The 21,723-nt window shown below is 44.0% G+C and overlaps 1 protein-coding gene across 1 annotated transcript in view; it reads right to left on the reverse strand.

The window, feature by feature from the left end:
* Positions 1 to 441: 441 nt before the first annotated feature.
* The window catches only part of LOC143941280 (vomeronasal type-2 receptor 26-like), a 41,936-nt gene continuing 20,654 nt past the window's right edge, over positions 442 to 21,723 (reverse strand). The window contains exons 3-5 of the mRNA XM_077463317.1: positions 4,515 to 4,742; positions 3,591 to 3,666; positions 442 to 1,349 (exon numbers count right to left, since the gene is read on the reverse strand). Coding sequence (XP_077319443.1) covers positions 442 to 1,349; positions 3,591 to 3,666; positions 4,515 to 4,742 — 1,212 coding nt within the window. The remainder of the gene's footprint in view (positions 1,350 to 3,590; positions 3,667 to 4,514; positions 4,743 to 21,723) is intronic.

Here is a 21,723-nt window from a genome sequence, read left to right on the forward strand (position 1 = left end):
CTGGTACTGGATTGCACTTGTACCGGCTGGTGATCTTGAATCTTTCTTTTCTATCACACTCCAATCAGTGTCTGAGTGCAAAGTGAGGGCAAGCTGCTAACTTCAGGTGTTGGTTACATTGTGTGATGCTTTGATTAGTCACACCATTTTATTGTGATCAGCACTGCCAATGGACAATACAGTCACAGTACTTTGCTTGTGCATGCTAGGGGGTATGTAAGAGCAAGAAAAGATTGAAGTTCTAATATAGCATCAAATCCTGTAACATCCACCTTCCATCCACTTATGTACAATAGGCAGACAGAAGGCAGTCACTGTACCCAAAAAATCATAATGGTGATGATAATGTCATTCATAATGATGGCAATGATGATGGTAGCAATCTGACTGAACTTGTTTAATCTGATCTACAGCATTATACATTGAATCGATGTTTTACATTTACAACATTCTTTTCCCCAGCATTGTCCCTCTTGTGTTCAGCTCCGGTTTTAAAAGTAAAATGTAGAGTTTTGGAGAAAACATACACAATAATATTCCAGTACTGGAGGTCAGTATGGCGAATATCTCCACAGCCACCATGTATTTCCCTCTGGTGCTCAGATAGGCCGGGATCATGGCAATCCAGACACTGCAGAACACCAGCATGCTGAAGGTGATGTACTTGGCCTCATTAAAACTGTCCGGTAATGTCCTCACCATGAAAGCCAGAACAAAACTCACAGCTGCCAGAAACCCCATATAACCCAACATAGAGTAGAACCCGATAACCGACCCTTCATTACACTGAATGAGGATCTTCCCAGGATAGGAGTCCATGTCATACTCCTGAAATGGTGGAGAGATGGACAACCAGAGAATGCAATTCATAACCTGAATGGAGGAGCAGAATAACATGACTGTATTGGGAAGTTTGACTCCCACCCATTTTCTACTAGAGCTTCCAGGTCTGGTGGCTTTAAAAGCAATGAAGACCATGATGGTTTTGGCTAGGATAGAAGATGCTGAGATGGTGAAGGGAATTCCAAAAGTGACTTGTTGCAGCATACAGGTAATATCCACAGGACGGCCAAGGAACAGGAATACAGAAAGGAAGCTCAGTATGAGGGAGAGGAGCAGAATGAAGCTGAGGTTCCGGTTATTGGCTCTGACTATGGGAGTGCTCCGAAACCAAACAAATAGTCCAAGTATAAGGAAAGATGTTGTAGCAAATATGACTGAAATTATAGAAAAAAATAAAACTAGAATATCCTCCTCATATGATAAATACTCGATGACCTTGTCAATACAAATATTTTTAGCTTTGTTGGGCCATTCATTTTCAGGACACTTCTTGCAAAGTTCACTATCTGTAAAAATAAAAAATAAGTGAAAATATCATTAGGCATGGTAGTTATTTTACAGTATTAAATAATTTTGTCTGTATTTTTCCTCAACCACTTGACCTCCAGAAGATTCCCCCACTTTTTATTTTTTACGCTATAAACAAAAAAAGACCAACAATTTTGAAAAAAAATACTTTCTGCTTTAAACACATTCAATAGAAAATGTTCACAAAGATCAAATTTTAAGCCAAGATGTATTCTGCTACATGTTTTTGGTAATAAAAATATATCCCAATAAGCGTATATTGATTGGTTTATGTGAACTGTTGTATATAAACTGTGGTATATATTTATGGAATAATTATTTTATAGTTATTTTTTATACTAGCAATGGCAGTGATCAGCGACTTATAGAGGGACTGTGATATTGTGGTGGACAATCTGACACTAACTGACACGTTTGACACTTTCTGAAAACCAGTGACACTAATACAGTAATCCATGCTAAAAATATACACTGTCACTGTTGACACTGGCTGGGAAGGGTTTAAACATCAGGGGCGATAAAAGGGTTAACTGTTTGCCTAGCCAGTGTTTTTGTGTACTGTGTGTGCTGCTTTTACTAGGGGAAGAGATGGATTTTTATCTGCACTTTGCAGGGACACAGAATCCATCCCTTCCCCCTTGTCAGAACAGAGATCTGCCTTGTTTACATAGGCAGATCTCGGTTCTGTGTGTTTTACTGATGATCAACGGGTGCCAGAAGACATCCAGTACCCAGCACCCACAGATCGGCTTCTGCTGTGATTAATCACAGCAGAAGCAGCCCGCTGGTGGGGCTCATGCACCCCCTTCAGGTGGAAGTGCAGAATCATGTATATATAAGTGATCCTGTGCAGGAGCACTGCTTTGTAGCAGTAAATCTACTAAAGGGCGGTCCGGAAGTGATTTGCCTTAAAGTTTTGTGTAGTTAAAGTGGTGTGCCCATTTAAAAAAAATATATATAAAAGTCAGGAGCTACAAATACTGCAGCTGCTGACTTTTAACATTCGGACACTTACCTGTCCAAGGGGCCAGCAATGCAGGGGATCAAAGCCCTGCTCGTCCCCCCTCCGTTTGCCGGCACTGGCATTGTAACTGTGGGCACCCGGCTGTGGCTTCACAGCCGGGCACCCACTGCGCATGCATGAGTGGCGCCGTGTGCCGTGAGTGGCAGCGCAATCATCTGGGACCTGTCACGTGTCCCAGATTACTGACAGGAGGGAGGGGGCAGATCTGAGCCCTTCCTGCACCGAGGGGAAGTGACGTCAACAGCCCAGGCACTGAAGGAGGCAGACTACGAGGAACCAAGCCCCAAGTTAAAATGTTTTTTTTTCTTTTTTATAGGAACATTAATGTTTTTTTGGGGGGGGGCATCTCCACTTTAAAGTGGTGTTGCACAGAAAAAAAAATCATTAAAATGCCTAAAAAAAAATTAAAAAAAATTTGGATTTTTTTTTAGCTCACGTCTAAATGCCTGTTGCTAGGGGCTCCCTTGTAATCTGCCTCCTTCAGTGCCTGGGCTGGTGACATCACTTCCCCTTGGCTCAGGAAGGGCTCAGCTCTGCCCCTTCCCTCCTGTCAGTCATCTGGGACACATGACAGATCTCAGATGACCCACAGTTACAATGCCGCCACTGCCGAGCGGAGGGGGGACGAGCAGGGCTTTGTTCCCCCGCATTGCTGGACCCTGGAACGGGTAAGTGTCCAATTATTAAAAGTCAGCAGCTGCTGTATTTGTAGCTGCTGACTTTTACTTTTTTTTATGGAAACTCCTATTTAACCACTTTCAGACCGGACCATTTTGCTGGCTTAAGACCAGACCACTTTTTGCGATTCGACACTGCTTCACTTTAACTAACAATTGCGCGGTCGTGCAAAATGGTTAGCAAACAAAATTAACGTCCTTTTTTTAACCACAAATAGAGCTTTCTTTTGGTGGTATTTGATCACCCCTGTGGCTTTTATTTTTTGCGCTATAAACAAAAAAGAGACACAATTTAGAAAAAAAACGCATTCTTTTTTACTTTTTGCTATAATAAATACGCCTCAAAAATATATAAAAAAAAAAACAGAATCAATTTAAGGACTTTAAATGTTTTCATTTTCTAATTCAATATCAGAGTTTGTACTTAAAGAAACATAAAGCTTACCAGAATGGTTTGATATTTCTCCTTCTGAACATGAAGCACAATTATAACAACATGGGTGATATCCTTCTCTTACAGATTTTCGGAACCCTGGAAGACATTCCTCGGAGCATCGACCTCTTGGGACCTGAAATAATATAGAGCGTTATGGTCTATTCAAGAGCAAAAGTACAGATATAATAGTGTAGGTAAGCCAAGCTTCCGATGTATAAAATGATGCAGCATATACCGTATACCTTGGTGGAAACACATGGACCATTCCAGAAGGTGTCCCTTCATTAGTCTGGATACCACAGAATATGCTCCGAACCAGAAGTCAGAAATAGACATCTAGGAGTACTAGCAGAATCCTTTCATTAGAAAGGTTACAGCAACAAAACTATCAGTACAAGCATAAAAATTCCAAGGAGAAAATTAACCACATTTGACTGCATTTTAGTAGTCACTCATGCAGAAATCCAGGTAGCTCCATGTTTCTTAATGTATATACAGTAACTGCAATTTTCTGATGGGGGAAAATTACTACTCTAAACTGTTTTGTTTCCTTCTTTTTACAGTCAGATGAATTCAGAAGGTCTGGGTAGAATCTGGGCATGGATAATACTGGTGGTCATTCCACTCCAAAGTCTTTTATCTTCTTCTGTACACAGGAGCCGGGTCCTTCTATGAGTGTCTATGTCCCGGTCTGTGTGATGAGGAGGGGGGAGGTAATAGTAGTCAGTCACGTTCAGCTGGACTTGTTCTGTATTGTAGAAGATGTTTTGTTGTTTATCCACTTCTTTAGGTATAAAGAGTAATGGGAACATATCCCGGCATTTATATCCACACATCTAGACCTGACACCTTCATCTAATCACCATGGAATTAGTCAGGGAAGATGTTGGCCACCTATGAACAGGATGGGGGGAGGGGGTTAGGATTTGTCTGGAGATGGACTTTAGGGTCAAAACGAATATGTTTCTTGTATAAGTTCTGGATCAGCTTCCCCAGTGTAACTCACCTTGTCTCCTTGCCATGATATTCGCTCTGGTTCTAGTGTAAGTTGCCGACCCTCTGAAAGGGACCCATCAAAGTGACCAACAAGCATCCAATCAGTGATATTTCCACCTTTAATACTTGTAATCCAATTTACAATGTCCAGTGGGCTGGGCAGTTCTCCTTTATCATTAAATATCATGACCTTGCCATTCGGATCCTTGTACTGGACTTCTTTTACATAGCGGGACAGCTTAAAAAATGGCAGAAATGATTATAGGTAACAAGTATATAGAATGTTTAATGATTTTTTTGACTATAGATAGTTTATCTACTTATATATCAATCAGAGAAAGTCATCGGTATGAGATGACCTGTTTGCTGAGCACTTACAATCAGATACATTTTATTGGGACTGTTTATTAACAATTTTCTTTGTGAATGGGAACATTCCAGACATAAACCAATAATTCTACCCCTTTACAATACACTGGCTCAGCCTCATCTTGGATATACAGTTCAGTTTTGGTCACCAATCCTCAGGAAAGATGTCGATGAATTAGAAAGAGTTCAGCAAATGGCAACACAATGAACAAGGAGGACAGAGGATCTCAGCTATAAGGACTGATAGATTACAGGTATTCACTCTGGAGAAGAGGCACTTTACCCTTTAGCCGCCAGGTCCGCACGTCATACAGACCTGATGGCGGAGGTATTGCACACAATCTGGAGGCTGCCCATCTGTGGGTTCGGGAGCTCCATGGCAGGTTCTGGTGGCTGGAGGGGAAAGAGAGGAAAGAGAAGAGTGGACACACATCTGCTCTCCTCCCCTTATTCTTGTGACCCAGAAAGAAACATCTCTGACATCACTTCCGGGTCAAGTTCTCGGTGTGCCCGGCTCGCTCTGCCAGGAAATAATGTTTTGCAATGCAGATCCCATTTGGTGAAGCACAGAGTAGACATCAGAGGTCTTTTAGACCCTGCATATCTCAATAAAGAGAACCTGTCACCCAAAAACATCACATAGGGGACTTTTCGTCTCCTATGTGATGAAAAAAAAGTTGAATAAAAAAAAGTTTTTTTTTAAAATGAATTTAAAGTTACACCCAAACACATAACCCCCCTCTCAAAAATAAAATGTGAGGCTTCCCACCCCCACATATACACACGCACAAATGTAAATGCATGCACAGGGCACCTACGCATGAAAATGTTGATCGCAATACATATCGCCGCACATGCCAGAGTTAGAGAAATAATTCTAATACAAGACCTCCTCCTTAACACTAACCTGATACCTATAGGGGCTTCTAAAGCATTGCCTATATAAGATATAGGGTACTGAAGTTTGACGCCATTTCACGGGCACACAAAAATATAAGGTTTGGCATGTTGGGTATCTATTTACTCATGAAACCTCATCTTTTATATTTTACCATTGTGTTTGTTTGGCCGAAAACTCACGTTGGTGTGATTTTTACTGAAATGTTGAATTTCCTTAACCTTTGCGGTAATATTGTATGACATAAAAAATTGGAACGACCACTATTTCATTCTCTAGGGTGTCTGCGTTCAGAAAATATATAATGTTTTTTTTTTTGTAATCTTCAGGCCTAAAATAATTTTTTAACCACTTCCTGACCGGCACACATGGTGTACGTCGGCAGAATGGCACGGGCAGGTATATTGGCGTACAGGTACGTCCATTTCTATATGCCGCCCTGCCATCGCATGCGCGCAGCCGGCGGGACACTCACATGCTGGTCGGGTCTCCCATGAGTCCAGTCGCAGGTCCCGCGGACTCGATCTCCGCAGGAATAACCGCGATCGTCTCGTGGGGAGGCTGAACAGGGAGATGCTGTTGTAAACAGCATCTCCCCGTTCTGCCTAGCAAAAAGGGACACTGATCTCTGCTCCATGTGATTGGAGCAGAGATCAGTGTTCACTAACACAAAGCCCAGCCCCCCACAGTTAGTAACACACCCCTAGGAACACTTAACCCCTACATTGCCACCCCCTGGTTAACCCCTTCACTGCCAGTGTCATTTACACAGGAATCAGTGCATTTGTATAGCACTGATTGCTGTGTAAATGACAATGGTCCCAAAAATGTGTCAAAAATGTCCGATGTGTCCGCCATAATGTCGCAGTCACAATAAAAATCACTTATCGCCACCATTACTAGTAAAAAAATAATAATAAAAATGCCATAAAACCATCCCCTATTTTGTAAACGCTATAACTTTTGCGCAAACCAATCAATAATTGCTTATTGCAATTTTTTTACCAAAAATATGTAGAAGAATACGTATCGCCTAAACTGTGGGAAAAAAAAATTATATATATTTTTGGGGGATATTTATTATAACAAAAAGTAAAAAATAATGTGTTTTTTCAAAATTGTCGCTCTTTTTTTGTTTATAGTGCAAAAAATAAAAAGGGGTGATCAAATACCACCAAAAGAAAGCTCTATTTGTGGGAACAAAAGGATGTCAATTGTGATTTAAAAAGCCACAAATGTGGGAAATTAACCTTTAACCACTTCAGCCCCGGACCAATTAACAGCCTAAGGACCAGAGGTCTTTTTACAATTTCGCACTGCACTGCTTTAACTGGTAATTGCGCGGTCATGCAATGTTGTATCCAAATGAAATTTGCGTCCTTTTCTTCCCACAAATAGAGCTTTCTTTTAATGGTATTTGATTGCCTCTGCGATTTTTACTTTTTGCGATATAAATGGAAAAAGACCGAAAATTTTGAGAAAAATATATATTTTCTACTTTTTGTTATAAGAAAAATCAAATAAACTCAATTTTAGTCATACATTTATGGCAAAATTAATTCAGCCACATGTCTTTAGTAAAAAAAAATTCAATAAGCGTATATTTATTGGTTTGTGCAAAAGTTATAGCGTCTACAAACTAGAGTACATTTTCTGGAATTTACACAGCTTTTAATTTATGACTGCCTATCTCATTTCTTGAGGTGCTAAAATGGCAGGGCAGTACAAACCCCCCCCAAATGACCCCATTTTGGAAAGTAGACACCCCAATTAAATTGCTGAGGGGCATGTTGAGCCCATTGAATATTTTTTTTGTCCCAATTAATTGAATTATGACACAAAAAAAAAGTTTACAAAAAGTTGTCACTAAATGATATATTGCTCACACATGCCATAGTTATATGTGGAATTGCACCCCAAAATATATTCTGCTGCTTCTCCTGAGTACAGAGATACCACATATGTGGGACTTTTTGGGAGTCTAGCCGCGTACGGCACCCCGAAAACCAATCACTGCTTTAAGAATTTTTGATTTCACTCCTCACTACCTATCACAGTTTCAAAGGCCATAAAATGCCAAAATAACACAAAACCCCCCCAAATGACCCCATTTTGTAAAGTAGACACCCCAAGGAAATTGCTGAGGGGCATGTTGAGCCCATTGAATATTATTTTTTTGTCCCAAGTGGTTGAATAATGAAACAAAAAAAAAAGAAGTTTACAAAAAGTTGTCACTAAATGATATATTGCTCACACATGCCATAGTTATATGTGGAATTGCACCCCAAAATATATGTTGCTGCTTCTCCTGAGTACGAGGATACCACATATGTGGGACTTTTTGGGAGTCTAACCGCGTACGGCACCCTGAAACCAATCATTGCCTTCAGGATTTCTAAGGGTGCAAATTTTTGATTTCACTCCTCACTACCTATCACAGTTTTGAAGGCCATAAAAAGCCAAAATAGCACAAAACCCCCAAATTACCCCATTTTTGAAAGAAGACACCCCAAGCTATTTACTGAGAGGCATGTTGAGTCCATTAAATATTTTATATTTTGCCACAAGTTGCGGGAATATTACAATTTTTTTTTTTTTGCACAAAGTTGTCACTAAATGATATATTGCTCACACATGCTATGGGCATAAGTGAAATTACACCCCAAAATAAATTCTGCTGCTTCTCCCGAGTACGGGGATACCACATGTGGGGGACTTTTTGGGAGTCTAGCCACATACGGGACCCCGAAAACCAAGCACTGCCTTCCGGATTTAAATATAAAACGCTACAAAAAAAACTGTTAGCGATCACAGGGATCAGGTGAACGCTGCAGTTATGTGTTTAGTGTTTTGTAAGTGACAGTGATCGATCGATACTGCACTTGGGTGGGCTGGGCAGAGGGGCAAAACTCAGGTGCCAGCAGGTATCTGGGCTGATCCCGCTAACAATGCGTTTTTTTGGAACCCTAAACTGCTGGGGACGCTAGTATAGATCTGATCAGATCAGATATTGATCTGTTCAGATTCTATACCACTACGGGAGGTTTATGCTTTGTGCGTGGGTGTTAGCGGTACTGGCACTAACCTAGGGCTGCCTGGGGCGACGCAGACCCTGACCCTAAAACCTAATTGATATCACCCGCCGGGTGATCAGGGGGTTAATCCTTTAGTGGGTAATAAATGGTGGGTGCCCTGATGCTATAAAAAGCAAACTAACCAGAGTCACCCGTAACACTTATACATTGATCACTGGTGAAAGGGTTAACTAGGGGCAATCAGGGGGTTAAAATCTTTATTAGGTAGTGAATGGTGGTCCCTGTCACTATATAAAAACCTGACGGGGAACCTAAATAACTAACTGGCTAACCAGCGTCACCAGTGGCACTTATACAGTGATTGCTGGTGAAAGGGTTAATTAGGGGCAATCGGGGAGTTAAAAACATTATTAGGTAGTTTATGGGGGTACCTAGCGCTATAAAAACCTGGGGACAAACCTAAAAAAATAACTAGCTACCTAGCAGCACCAGTGACACTAATGCAGCGATCAGAAAAATGATCGCTTAGTAACACTGGCAAAAGGGGGTGAAAGGGTTAACTAGGGGCAATCAGGGGGTTAAAACCATTATTGGGTAGTATATCGGGGTACCTTGCACGATAAAAATCTGGCGGTGAACCTAAAAAAATAACTAGCTACTTAGCGGCACCAGTGACACTAATGTAGCGATCAGAAAAATGATCGTTTAGTGACACTGGCAAAAGGGGGTGAAAGGGTTAACTAGGGGCAATCAGGGGGTTAAAACCATTATTGGGTAGTATATCGGGGTACCTTGCACTATAAAAACCTGGCGGTGAACCTAAAAAAATAACTAGCTACTTAGCGGCACCAGTGACACTAATGCAGCGATCAGAAAAACGATTGCTTAGTGACACTGGCAAAAGGGGCTGAAAGGGTTAAATCTAGGGGCAATCAGGGGGTTAAACCTTTATTGGGGGGGTGGTAGGGGGCTACCCTGGACCTAACACTAACTGCCCTGGCAGTTTTTACTTTTACAACTGACACTGAATGCAGTGATCAGAAAATGAATGATCACTGCAATCAGTGACACTGTGACTGGGAGGGGGAGGGGGGCGATGGGGGGGGGGTTATGGGGGGGTTTGTGTGCCTATGTGTACCTACATGTTAGTGTAGTGTTGGTGCACACTTACTTTCACTCTTCTCCTCGTAGTCCAGTCAAAAAGACCGGCCCAAGGAAAATGACATCACTTCCTCCCTGCCTGTGTTTACTATACACAGTGGGAGGAAGCTTCTCATTCGCCAGGAGCGATCAAGAGGGGGTGGCCAGAAACCAACGGCCATCCCCTCATCCCGGATCGCTCCTGAAGCGAAACGGACCGCCACATGCAGCGGGAGGGGGTCCGATCAGACCCCCAACCCGCTGGAAGCCAAGCACGTACATGTACGTGCTTGTGCCTGTACATGCCATTGTGATGACGTACATTGGCATGTGGCGGTCCTTAAGTGGTTAATTGCCATTTTAACCTGTGTGTGCCACCTTCTGTGTCTGTACCAAGGCCAAACATTCCGGGGTATGTCAACTTTTCATCAGGGTCATTTGGGTGATTTCTGTTATCATTATGATTCTAAAAGGAGCCAAAAGACTTTGTGATAATAAATGGCTTCATGTGATCACCATCCTTGAATAAAATAAATTTTTTTGGCATGATCAGTCATATTTTCAATATAAATGCCAACATTTCACAATTTCTGCCAGGGTATGCAAACTTTGGAGCACAACTGTATAGGGGATAGATTATAACCAAAGGTACTTTGCTGGGCCATCATGCGTATAGTGATAGAGGGAGTCAAGTATATTGCTAGTCAAGTTACTCTGGTTAGTACCTTTGGTTATAATCTATCCCCCTCTATATATGTATGGACAGGTTCTCATATATACCTGAGTTTTCTCACTTAACATCGATTGTACAAAACTATTTCCATTCAACAAATGTACTTGACAATTTCACTCTCTATTCAGCATCATACTTGACAGTCAACATCAAATGTACTTAACATTTTCCATTCAACATCGAATGTATGTAAAATTTTCCATTCAAAATCAAATGTACTCAACATTAGTGATGGACGAACTTCCGACGGGACGTTTCGCGAACGCGGACCGCGAACGCGGCCGATAGTTTGCGAACCGTAACGTTCGCGGCGGGCCCCATTGACTTCAATGGGAGGCGAACTTTGCAAACCTACAGGTCAAATTTGCAGCCACAAAATAATTAATAGCTGTGCAAACATAGTCCCACCACATGGCCAATGACATAACACATGTATGAGGTGAATCTGGGATCGACAACTACAAGCATTCTTTTTTTATATGGGAAATTGTTGTGACAATTCAGGACTGTGGAGCGCATGAAGTCAATGGAGGAGAGGGAAGGTCAGGGACCAGGGTAGGCAAAGAAGAGGGTGCAGGAGATGATCACTAGCAGCGTGACATACAGCAATGACACCTGCACCGTGATAGAGTGATCTGACAACAGCACCGTGATAGAGAGCACTGACATCAGCAGCGTGACATAAAGCACTAACACCAGCACCGTGATATACAGCACTGACAGCAGCACCGTGATAGAGAGCACTGACATCAGCAGCGTGACATAAAGCACTCACACCAGCACCGTGATATACAGCACTGACAGCAGCACCGTGACAGAGAGCACTGACATCAGCACCGTGATATACAGCACTGACACCTGCACCGTAAGCAGCCCCAGGAGGAAGTCAGCATAGCACAGGGATGGTGGGAGCCCCTCATAATGAGCATAGCACAGGGATGGTGGGAGCCCCTCATAATAAGCAGCCTCAGGAGGATGTCAGCATAGCACAGGGATGGTGGGAGCCCCTCATAATAAGCAGCCCCAGGAGGATGTCAGCATAGCACAGGGATGGTGGGAGCCCCTCATAATAAGCAGCCCCAGGAGGATGTCAACATAGCACAGGGATGGTGGGAGCCCCTCATAATAAGCAGCCCCAGGAGGATGTCAGCGTAGCACAGGGATGGTGGGAGCCCCTCATAATAAGCAGCCCCAGGAGGAAGTCAGCACAGCACAGGGATGGTGGGAGCCCCTCATAATGAGCATAGCACAGGGATGGTGGGAGCACCTCAAAATATGCACAGCAGAGGTACAGCCCCAGGAGGAAGTCAGCACAGCACAGGGATGGTGGGAGACCCTCATAATAAGCAGCCCCAGGAGGATGTCAGCATAGCACAGGGATGGTGGGAGCCCCTCATAATAAGCAGCCCCAGGAGGAAGTCAGCACAGCACAGGGATGGTGGGAGACCCTCATAATGAGCATAGCACAGGGATGGTGGGAGCACTTCAAAATATGCACAGCAGAGGTACAGCCCCAGGAGGAAGTCAGCACAGCACAGGGATGGTGGGAGCCCCTCATAATAAGCAGCCCCAGGAGGATGTCAGCATAGCACAGGGATGGTGGGAGACCCTCATAATAAGCAGCCCCAGGAGGATGTCAGCATAGCACAGGGATGGTGGGAGCCCCTCATAATAAGCATAACACAGGGATGGTGGGAGCACCTCAAAATGTGAAAAGTGAAGAAGAGGGTGCAGATCGAGAGGATGAGGAGGGTGCAGAAGACTAAGGCTGAGCGAGCCACTCAACCAAGTCTGGTGCGTCCTTTTAAAGTAATTGAACGCACCTTCTGCAACTTCCCACTTTGGCTCAAGCCTGTTTCTCCTGCCCTACCCCTACCACCCCTGTGGAAGGGCCTGCCTCTTCCTCTGCCTGTCATTTTTAAAATGACCCTGAAGGACTGCTGTAGTATAGGGCAGCGGTCAGCAGTAGTGCACCTCAACCCTATGTATTGTGGACCGATACCAGTCCTTATAGAATGGCAGACTGTACCTCACTCAACCCTATGTACTGTAGCACCCTATACCTTACCAGTCCTTATAAGGACTTTTGTGGACCAAGTAGGTTGTGTGTGAGTGATTAGCAGACTGTACGTCAGTCCCTATACCGATGAAGGACTGCTGCAGTATAGGGCAGCGGGTCAGCAGTAGTGCACCTCAACCCTATGTATTGTGGACCGATACCAGTCCTTATAGAATGGCAGACTGTATCTCACTCAACCCTATGTACTGTAGTACCCTATACCTTACCAGTCCTTATAAGGACTTTTGTGGACCAAGTAGGTTGTGTGTGAGTGATTAGCAGACTGTACGTCAGTCCCTATACGATGAAGGACTGCTGCAGTATAGGGCAGCGGTCAGAAGTAGTGCACCTCAACCCTATGTATTGTGGACCGATACCAGTCCTTATAGAATGGCAGACTGTATCTCACTCAACCCTATGTACTGTAGTACCCTATACCTTACCAGTCCTTATAAGGACTTTTGTGGACCAAGTAGGTTGTGTGTGAGTGATTAGCAGACTGTACGTCAGTCCCTATACCAATGAAGGACTGCTGCAGTATAGGGCAGCGGTCAGCAGTAGTGCACCTCAACCCTATGAATTGTGGACCTATACCAGTCGTTATAGAGTAGCAGACTGTACCTTACTCAACCCTATGTACTGTAGCACCCTATACCTTACCAGTCCTTATAAGGACTTTTGTGGACCAAGTAGGTTGTGTGTGAGTGATTAGCAGACTGTACGTCAGTCCCTATACCAATGAAGGACTGCTGCAGTATAGGGCAGCGGTCAGCAGTAGTGCACCTCAACCCTATGTATTGTGGACCTATACCAGTCCTTATAGAATGGCAGACTGTACCTCACTCAACCCTATGTACTGTAGCACCATAGACAGACCAAGTTAACAGTCCTTATAAGGAGGTTTGTGGAACAAGTGGGTTGTGAATGATTAGCAGACTGCAGCAGAAGGGCAGCAGTCAAGTATAATATTCTTTCTATATTTGGAAGAAAGAATATTATACGTGTACAAGCCTATTACCATACCACTGATACCAGTCCTGAAAATTGTGGAACTAATAGTAACAGCTACTGATTAAACTGACCCTCACTGCCTGACACACTGCTTCCTGCCTGTCCCTATATAAACTGACAAAACAGAGGCTACTGAAACAATAACTGGAATAGCACTTTTGTGGACCTGATAGTAACAGCTAATGATGATGACTAAACTGACTGTCCCTGCAGCACACAGCGTCCTGTCCCTTTCTCTAAACTGACAAAAGACACTCAGGCTGCTGCAACAATCAGTAGCACAGCAAACCTATATACACCTAACACCTATACCAGTCCTGAAAAGAACTTTTGTGTACCAAATAGCTAGCGATTTGGGTCACTGTAATCTCTCCCTGCTCCACACAGCAACCTCTCCCTATAGTGACAGAAGAAAGAATGTAAAATGGCCGCCGGATCAGGTGTATTTATAGGTTAGGGGGAATGTCCAAGTGTCCATGTGCTGTAATGTCTCAATTGGCTGTCCTGTACCCCATGATGGATGTGTCATCATAGGTCAAAGTTCTTTTACACAGAAAACACGGAAGTCCGCCGGGCGAACAGCGGCAATAGTCCGCCGATCGGGCGAATCGCGAATAGCCAAAATTCGCCGCGAAACGACCGCCGGGCGAACCGTTCGGCCATCACTACTCAACTTTTTTTTACATGTACTTGACTTCCTTCATCACCCAACAAAGTAAATTTGGTTGTAATCTATCCCCCCTATATGTATGTATGGACAGGTACTCATATACTGTATATATACATATACGCACGCCTCCATCTCATTATGCTGTTACATTGTGCTAATTCTGCTCTAACCCTGTCTGTCCCTTCCGGGACCATTAAGACCAGACGCACACTAAATATAATGTGCTTAATATGTCACATGTCCAGTCACATGACTCTGGCCCTTTATAAAACCAACATCCATCAATTTAAACATAACCCTCTCATGTTCAGCGTGCTGCACTTTAATATTAATACTATATTCCATGAACACCGGCTCATATATATTCTTCACCACCTTCCAATGCCCCAGGAGCTGCAGACTTGCATCACCAATCTCCCTCAATCCCACAATGTGATCTATATGTATATGCCCTTGACAGATTACATCCCGATCGAGTCTCAGGTACATAACCCTGGCTCCAGATCCATCCAATCCACAGGTCTACACTCCACCCCTTTCCCTCAGCCTATCAGCAGACACCAACCCCTCCCCTCTCCTCTCCACCTTCACCTTCATCCTTACTCTCATAAGCCTGCCAGGCAAGTATGGATGCAGGTCTGACTAAAGAGCCATGTATGATCTGAAACGCATTACTGCTCACTGCCTTCACCTGATGTTACATCGGTCGTGTGCGTTCCAGCTTGGTTCCAGAACCTGGGCCATCTCATTGCAACTTCACCTCCTGCAATCCATGCAATGTACATAGATCACCCAGAGAGGAGGGTTTTGTCTCAACAAAAGCGGAGTTACTCTTTAAAGTGGTTGTAAACCCTTACAAACCACTTTGACCTACAGGTAAGCCTAGATTAAGGCTTGCCTGTAGGTCCAAGAAATATCTCCTAAACCTACACAGTTTAGGAGATATTTACTAAAAGATAGGCACCGCTGTCTACGGCGCATGCTCCGTAGACAGCGGCGCACAGGTGCACTATAACCGTTAGAAGCATGCCGCTGCTAACAGCGATATGCTGTTAGTGGCTGCTCCCGTGTGCATGTGCGGAAGTGACGTCAACACTGCTCCGGCGCTGTGAGTGGCTGGAGCAGTGATACCAGGAAGAAGATGGATGCTCCGTACTACAGGGGATATAGGCGACATCGCTGGCCCCTGTGTCAAAAAACAAACAAAAAACTGTCAGCACTTTCTGAACATGATGAAGATGCACCCCTGTAAAGGCAATATGAGGATACCCCCCCCCCCCCGCATGTTATTTAAAGTAATTTTGCTTTTTTACTGCTTCGCTTTAAGCATTTTAACAAATCACTGCTTCGGGTCAAATGGAATTTTTACAAATACTTTTGTATTGGTACATGTTCCCAGGGCAGTGCCCATCCTGCATGTTATTCTTACACCTCCTAGCCTAGAAAATTAGCATTTTAAATTTGTTATCCAAACAACGCTCAAACAAAACCCAAGGACATGTAGTTCTGGAAGCACCGCTCCAAGCTGTAAACTGTAAAGTCCTATCAGCTTCTACCTCTGCTACAGGTGCTGGTCCCAAAAGGAGCAGATCCCTTTTATTACTACTGCTAAATGTGACAGCTTCCTCCTGGTTGTTAGGGAACTGGTACCTGTTGGCATCCTAACAACCAGTGACTCATTCCCTCCCAGCACTTTCAGCTGCCAGCCAGGGATTCCAGGGATTCCTGACTGACAGGTGAATGGTAACATACAGCAGGGAAGTAAATAAATAAATAAAAAGGCCCTGAACACATGATAGGATTTTCTGACAACAAAGCCGTGTATTTTTTCCGAAGGATGTTGGCTCAAACTTGTCTTGCATACACACGGTCACACAAATGTTGTTGGAAATTCTGAACTTCAAGAACACGGTGAGGTACAGCCAGTGTGGCTCTTCTGCTTGATCCCGAGCATGCGCAGACTTTTGTGCATCGGAATTGTGTACACACGCTCAGAATGTCCGACAACAAGTTTTGTTGTCGGAAAATTTGAGAACCTGCTCTCAAACATTTGTTGGTGGAAATTCCAACAACAAATGTTCTATGGAGCATCCACATGGTCGGATTTTCTGAACAACAAGCTCACATCCAACATTTGTTGGCGGAAAATCCTATTGTGTGTACAGGGCATTAGAGTTCCCCCAAAATGTATACCAGGCCTTTTATTCCCGGTATACATCTTAAGTGGAACCCTACAAAAAAAGAATGAGATCCCTGCAAAATTATACACCGGACCCTTATAAAACCATGCCCCCTGGGTGGCTAGGATGAGTGGGGGTGGGTAGTTGTCTACCTCATTCTGAACCATGCCAGGCCACGTGCCCTAAACATGGGGGTACCTTCTCAGGGGGACCACCTGCCCACAAACCTGGCCCAGTAGTTGTGGGAGTCTGTGGGTGGGGGACTTATGTGGCTCTTAAGACCCTTTAAAAATAAGGAGAAAACATATTATCTTCTAAAAAGCAAAGGTATAGTTGCAAGTTTTTACATTTTTGTGCTTGAGGTTTATTTTTGAAAAATATAAAGTAATACACTTGGGTGCTAAAAATATGAACACAAGTAACTCATTAGTGATAGAACCCCAGGAGGAATTGAGAATGGAAACGGATCTGGAGATTCTTGTAGACCACAGGCTCAGCAATAGCATGCAATGCCAAGGTGCAGCAATCAAGGGCAACAGACTATGAGCATACATTAAAAAGAGTATCTACTCAAGAGATAAGACTTCAATTCTACCACTTTACAAAACTCTAGTTTAGCCACATCTGGAGTAGGCCGTCTAGTTCCGGTCACTAGTCCTCAGGAAGGATGTGCTGGAACTGTAGAGAGTCCAGAGAAGGGGGACAAAGCTAATAAGGGGCTGGAGGACCTCAGTTAAGAAGAATGACTACAAATATTAAACCTATTCTCCCTGGAGAAGCATTTATGAGTAGATATGATCACAATATGCTGATGTTTAAATGGTGTTTCTAACATAGAGAGTAAACTATTCAGTCTCAGGTTTCTTAAGAAGATATGCAACCACTCAAAGAAGTTAAATGAGAAGTGGTTTAACCTTCAACTCTGTAAGGGCTCTTTACTGTTAGATTGATAAGGATGTGGAACTCCCTTCTATAGTTGGTGGTGTCAGAGAGTGTTGATAAAACTTTGAGATGGAGATTTTAGTGAATGCAATATACAGGGATATGGTAGTGACATAAACACACACAGAGGTTGAACTGGATAGACTGGTATCTTCATTGAACCTTATCAAATATCTAACTATGTAACTATGTGCTGAGGTTTATGTGTCTTTATAAGAATGTGGTTTGTGGCAAAAAAAATGAAAACAGATTTTTGGGGTACAAAGTATAGCAAGTAGGCTCAGGTCCTGTTTAACAAATGTCTCTTTAAAACACCATTGGCAGTAGAAAGTTATGTGTATTGAATCATTGTGTCCCTCTGGTTGCTCCAGGTCCTTCACAATACCAGCAATGATCTGGCTTTCCAGAGCAGAATGTGTATCTCCTGCTCTTCATTTACCATTTTTAGGTGCCAAACTATTAACTTAACTTTTCCTGCCAGCCCACTGTATATATATATAGATCCCGGAGAGACAAATGTCATTCTGGGAGGATGGACCCACATGACCCCTCAGTTTTAGCGTTCCTAGCAATCACAGTCAGCAGCAGTAAACAATGCCTGTCAATCATGATTGGTCACAACAAGTACATGGTTCAAGGCAAATCACAGCAACAATGTACTATGTGATAGCTGCAGCCAATCAGATATCACAGTAGTAAACAATGGAATTGTGAATGATACCAAACACAGTTAGGTGTACATGATTGTATAAGCAATCATAATGTTTAAAAAAAATCCCTATCACCCCCCAACAGCAGTACAGCATCAGTATGGTGACACTGCACTGCTATGGTGACATGTTAAAAAAAATTAATATTTTTTTACACACTGTCACCATAGTAAGTGTAATGTCATGGCAAAAAACCTATATAGCTATATTGCTTATCTGTAATTGATGGATCAGCCATCTGCAGGAGTTTCTGGGTGTTATCTGTGTGACCCGAGTGCAGTATACACATTTATCCACCTATATTGCTCTTCTGTAATTGAGCTGTCAGCCATCTGCAGGAGTTTCTGGGTGTTATCTGTGTGACCTGAGTGCAGTATACACCTTTATCCACCTATATAGCTATATTGCTCTTCTTTAATTGAGCTATCAGCCATCTGCAGGAGTTTCTGGGTGTTGTCTCTGTGATCTGAGTGCAGTATGCACCTTTATCCAACTTTATAGCTATATTGCTCTTCTGTAATTGAGCTGTCAGCCATCTGCAGGAGTTTCTGGGTGTTGTCTGTGTGACCTGAGTTCAGTATACACTTTTATCCACCTATATAGCTATATTGCTCTTCTGTAATTGAGCTATCAGCCATCTGCAGGAGTTTCTGGGTATTGTCTGTGTGAACTGAGTGCAGTATACACCTTCATCCACCTATTTAGCCTTATTGCTCTTCTGTAATTGAGCTTTCAGATATCTGCAAGAGTTTCTGGGTGTTGTCTGTGTGCCCTGAGTTCAGTATACACTTTTATCCACCTATATAGCTATATTGCTCTTCTGTAATTGAGCTATCAGCCATCTGCAGGAGTTTCTGGGTGTTGACTGTGTGACCTGAATGCAGTATACACCTTTATCCACCTATTTAGCGTTATTGCTCTTCTGAAATTGAGTTATCAGACATCTGCAGGAGTTTCTGGATGTTGTCTGTGTGCCCTGAGTGCAGTATACACCTTTATCCACCTATATAGCTATATTGCTCTTCTGTAATTGAGTTATCAGCCATCTGCATGAGTTTCTGGGTGTTGTCTGTGTAACCTGAGTGCAGTATACACCTTTATCCACCTATTTAGCATTATTACTCTTCGTTAATTGAGCTATCAGCCATCTGCAGGAGTTTCTGGATGTTGTCTGTGTGACCTGAGCGCAGTATACACCTTTATCCACCTATTTTGCTCTTCTCTAATTGAGTCATCTGCAGGAGTTACTTGGTGTTGTGTGCCTCCAGCACAGTATACACCGGCATCTACTCTTTAATTCCTGTTGTTCTATAATAAAGGCACCTGCAGGAGTTAGTGGGTGTTGTGAGCCTCCAGCACAATATACACTACCCAATTGCTGGTTTTCCCATCTCCCTTCAGGCCATTACCATGTCTGGAAGGCCAACAAGGAGAGGCAGATAGGCATGAGCCGATAAAAGAGGGCAAGCAGGCTCTGTGTCTAGAGAGAATAGTCCTGGTCATGGACACGGTGCATTGCCATCAGTACATGGCCATGGGACATGCTTGTTCTTATTTTCGGCAGCTGGACGTGTTGAGTTACAACATACTGAAGACTTGTAGAGTGGATGACCAAACTGTCCTCATCCTCCTCATCCTCTCTCACCCAGGCTCAGGGTACTGGCAAAGCAGCTGCCAACGCAGCCTCTTCCCTCGTCTCAATGGCATCAGTCACTCCTTCCCTAGACCCACCATGTCCTCATGAGGAGAACCCCGAAGTGTTTAACCACAGTGTTGGGTACATTCTCCAGTAGGATGCCCAGTGTTCTGAAGGCTCAGCTGATGGTATCCAGCTAAAGGAGTACATGGCCATGGGACACGCTTGTCCTTATTTTCGGCAGCTGGACGCGTTGAGCCGCATCATGCCGAAGACTTGGTAGAGTGGATGACCAAGCCCTCTTCATCCTCCACATCCTCTCTCCCCCAGGCTCAGGGTACTAGCAAAGCAGCTGCCAACGCATCCTCTTCCCTCGTCTCTATGTCATCATAAGTGACCCATTCCCTAGACCCACCACGTCCTCCTGAGGGGTCCCCTGAACTCTTTGAGCACAGTGTTGGGTACGTGCTCCAGGAGGATGTCCAGTGTTTTGTAGGCTCTGATGATGGTACTCAGCTAGAGGAAGGCAGTAGCGTGAGCGCAGAGAGAGGGAATGCTCAAGAAGGACAGCAATCTGGCAGTCATGTTCCACAAGCTGCAGCATACTGCCAGGTTTGCTCCAGTGATGAAGAGGTAGGGGATGATGAGGGCACTGACTCCACGTGGGTGCCTGGTAGGAGACAGGAGGAGGAAGAGGAGGAGACACATGTCCAACGAGGCAGGATTGCCCTCCGGGGGCCAGCTTAGGGGCAGCACACCGACTGAATCAAACCACAGAGCTCCGTCTGTGCAGGGCGCTGCCTCTGCGCATTATTCTAAAAGTTCTTTGGTGTGGGCCTTTTTTGAGATGAGTGCATCAGATCGCACCGCTGCTATTTGCAACACATGTCTCAAGCATATGTCGTGTGGCCAAAACATCAGCCGCTTGGGCACCACATGCTTGACCAGACATATGTTGACCTGCCATGCAGCTCGTTGGCAAGCGTACCTCAAAGACCCACACCAAAGAACAAAGCAGACCTCTCCTTGCTCCTCATCAACTGGGATCTCCAACCCCACTAGACCTTCAGTCCTCTCTGAAACCTGCGCTGAGAGGAATGAAGGTGTAGAATTAGGTGTGTCACAGCCAAGTGCTTGCGGGCACTCTGCTCACCCACGTCCGATTGGAGCAGGCACAATTCCCTGCCCCAGCTGCTGGACCGTAGAAAGAAGTTCACTTCCAGCCATCCACATGCCCAGCGGTTGAATACTAGCTTGGCACTTCAATTGCTACCTTTTCAGTTGGTAGACTCAGCCCCCTTCTGGCTCTCTACCGGCATGTGGAAGGCAATGTCCTTGCCTCGCTGGACAGGGCGGTCAGCGGTAAGGTGCATATTACTGCTGACTCATGGTCCGGCGGGCATGGACAGGGACATTAGCTGTCTTTCTTTTTTTTTTTTTTCGATAAAAGATTTTATTGAGAGATTCAAAGCATACAAACATGCGAGATAGGTAAACATCATGAACAAAAAGTGCTGCCACGGCCATTTCAAATCGCAGTAAGGAAAGCACTATATCACTGCTGCGTTGGTCGCGGCTAGTAGAACAGTGCTATACAGAGGCATATCTTGTCAACAAACGTATAACAAATATGATCATATTTAGAAGAGACGTACTCAAGTCGTGACAGGTAGTGCTGGGCCTGAGTGCCTAACCCGTGAGACTAATATCATCCGGTCCAACTAGGGTTCTTAGGGTGGTGTTATTCCTGACACCCGTGACCAAGTTTGAAAGCAAACAGCTGCCTTGTTGCAGCTCTACAAGATTAACGGTTGAGTAAGCGTTCTATGGGAGGAT

Source organism: Lithobates pipiens, unplaced genomic scaffold, assembly GCF_037356315.1.
Source record: "Lithobates pipiens isolate NorthernLeopardFrog02 unplaced genomic scaffold, aLitPip1_a1.2 Scaffold_3, whole genome shotgun sequence".
Lineage (NCBI taxonomy): Eukaryota > Metazoa > Chordata > Amphibia > Anura > Ranidae > Lithobates > Lithobates pipiens.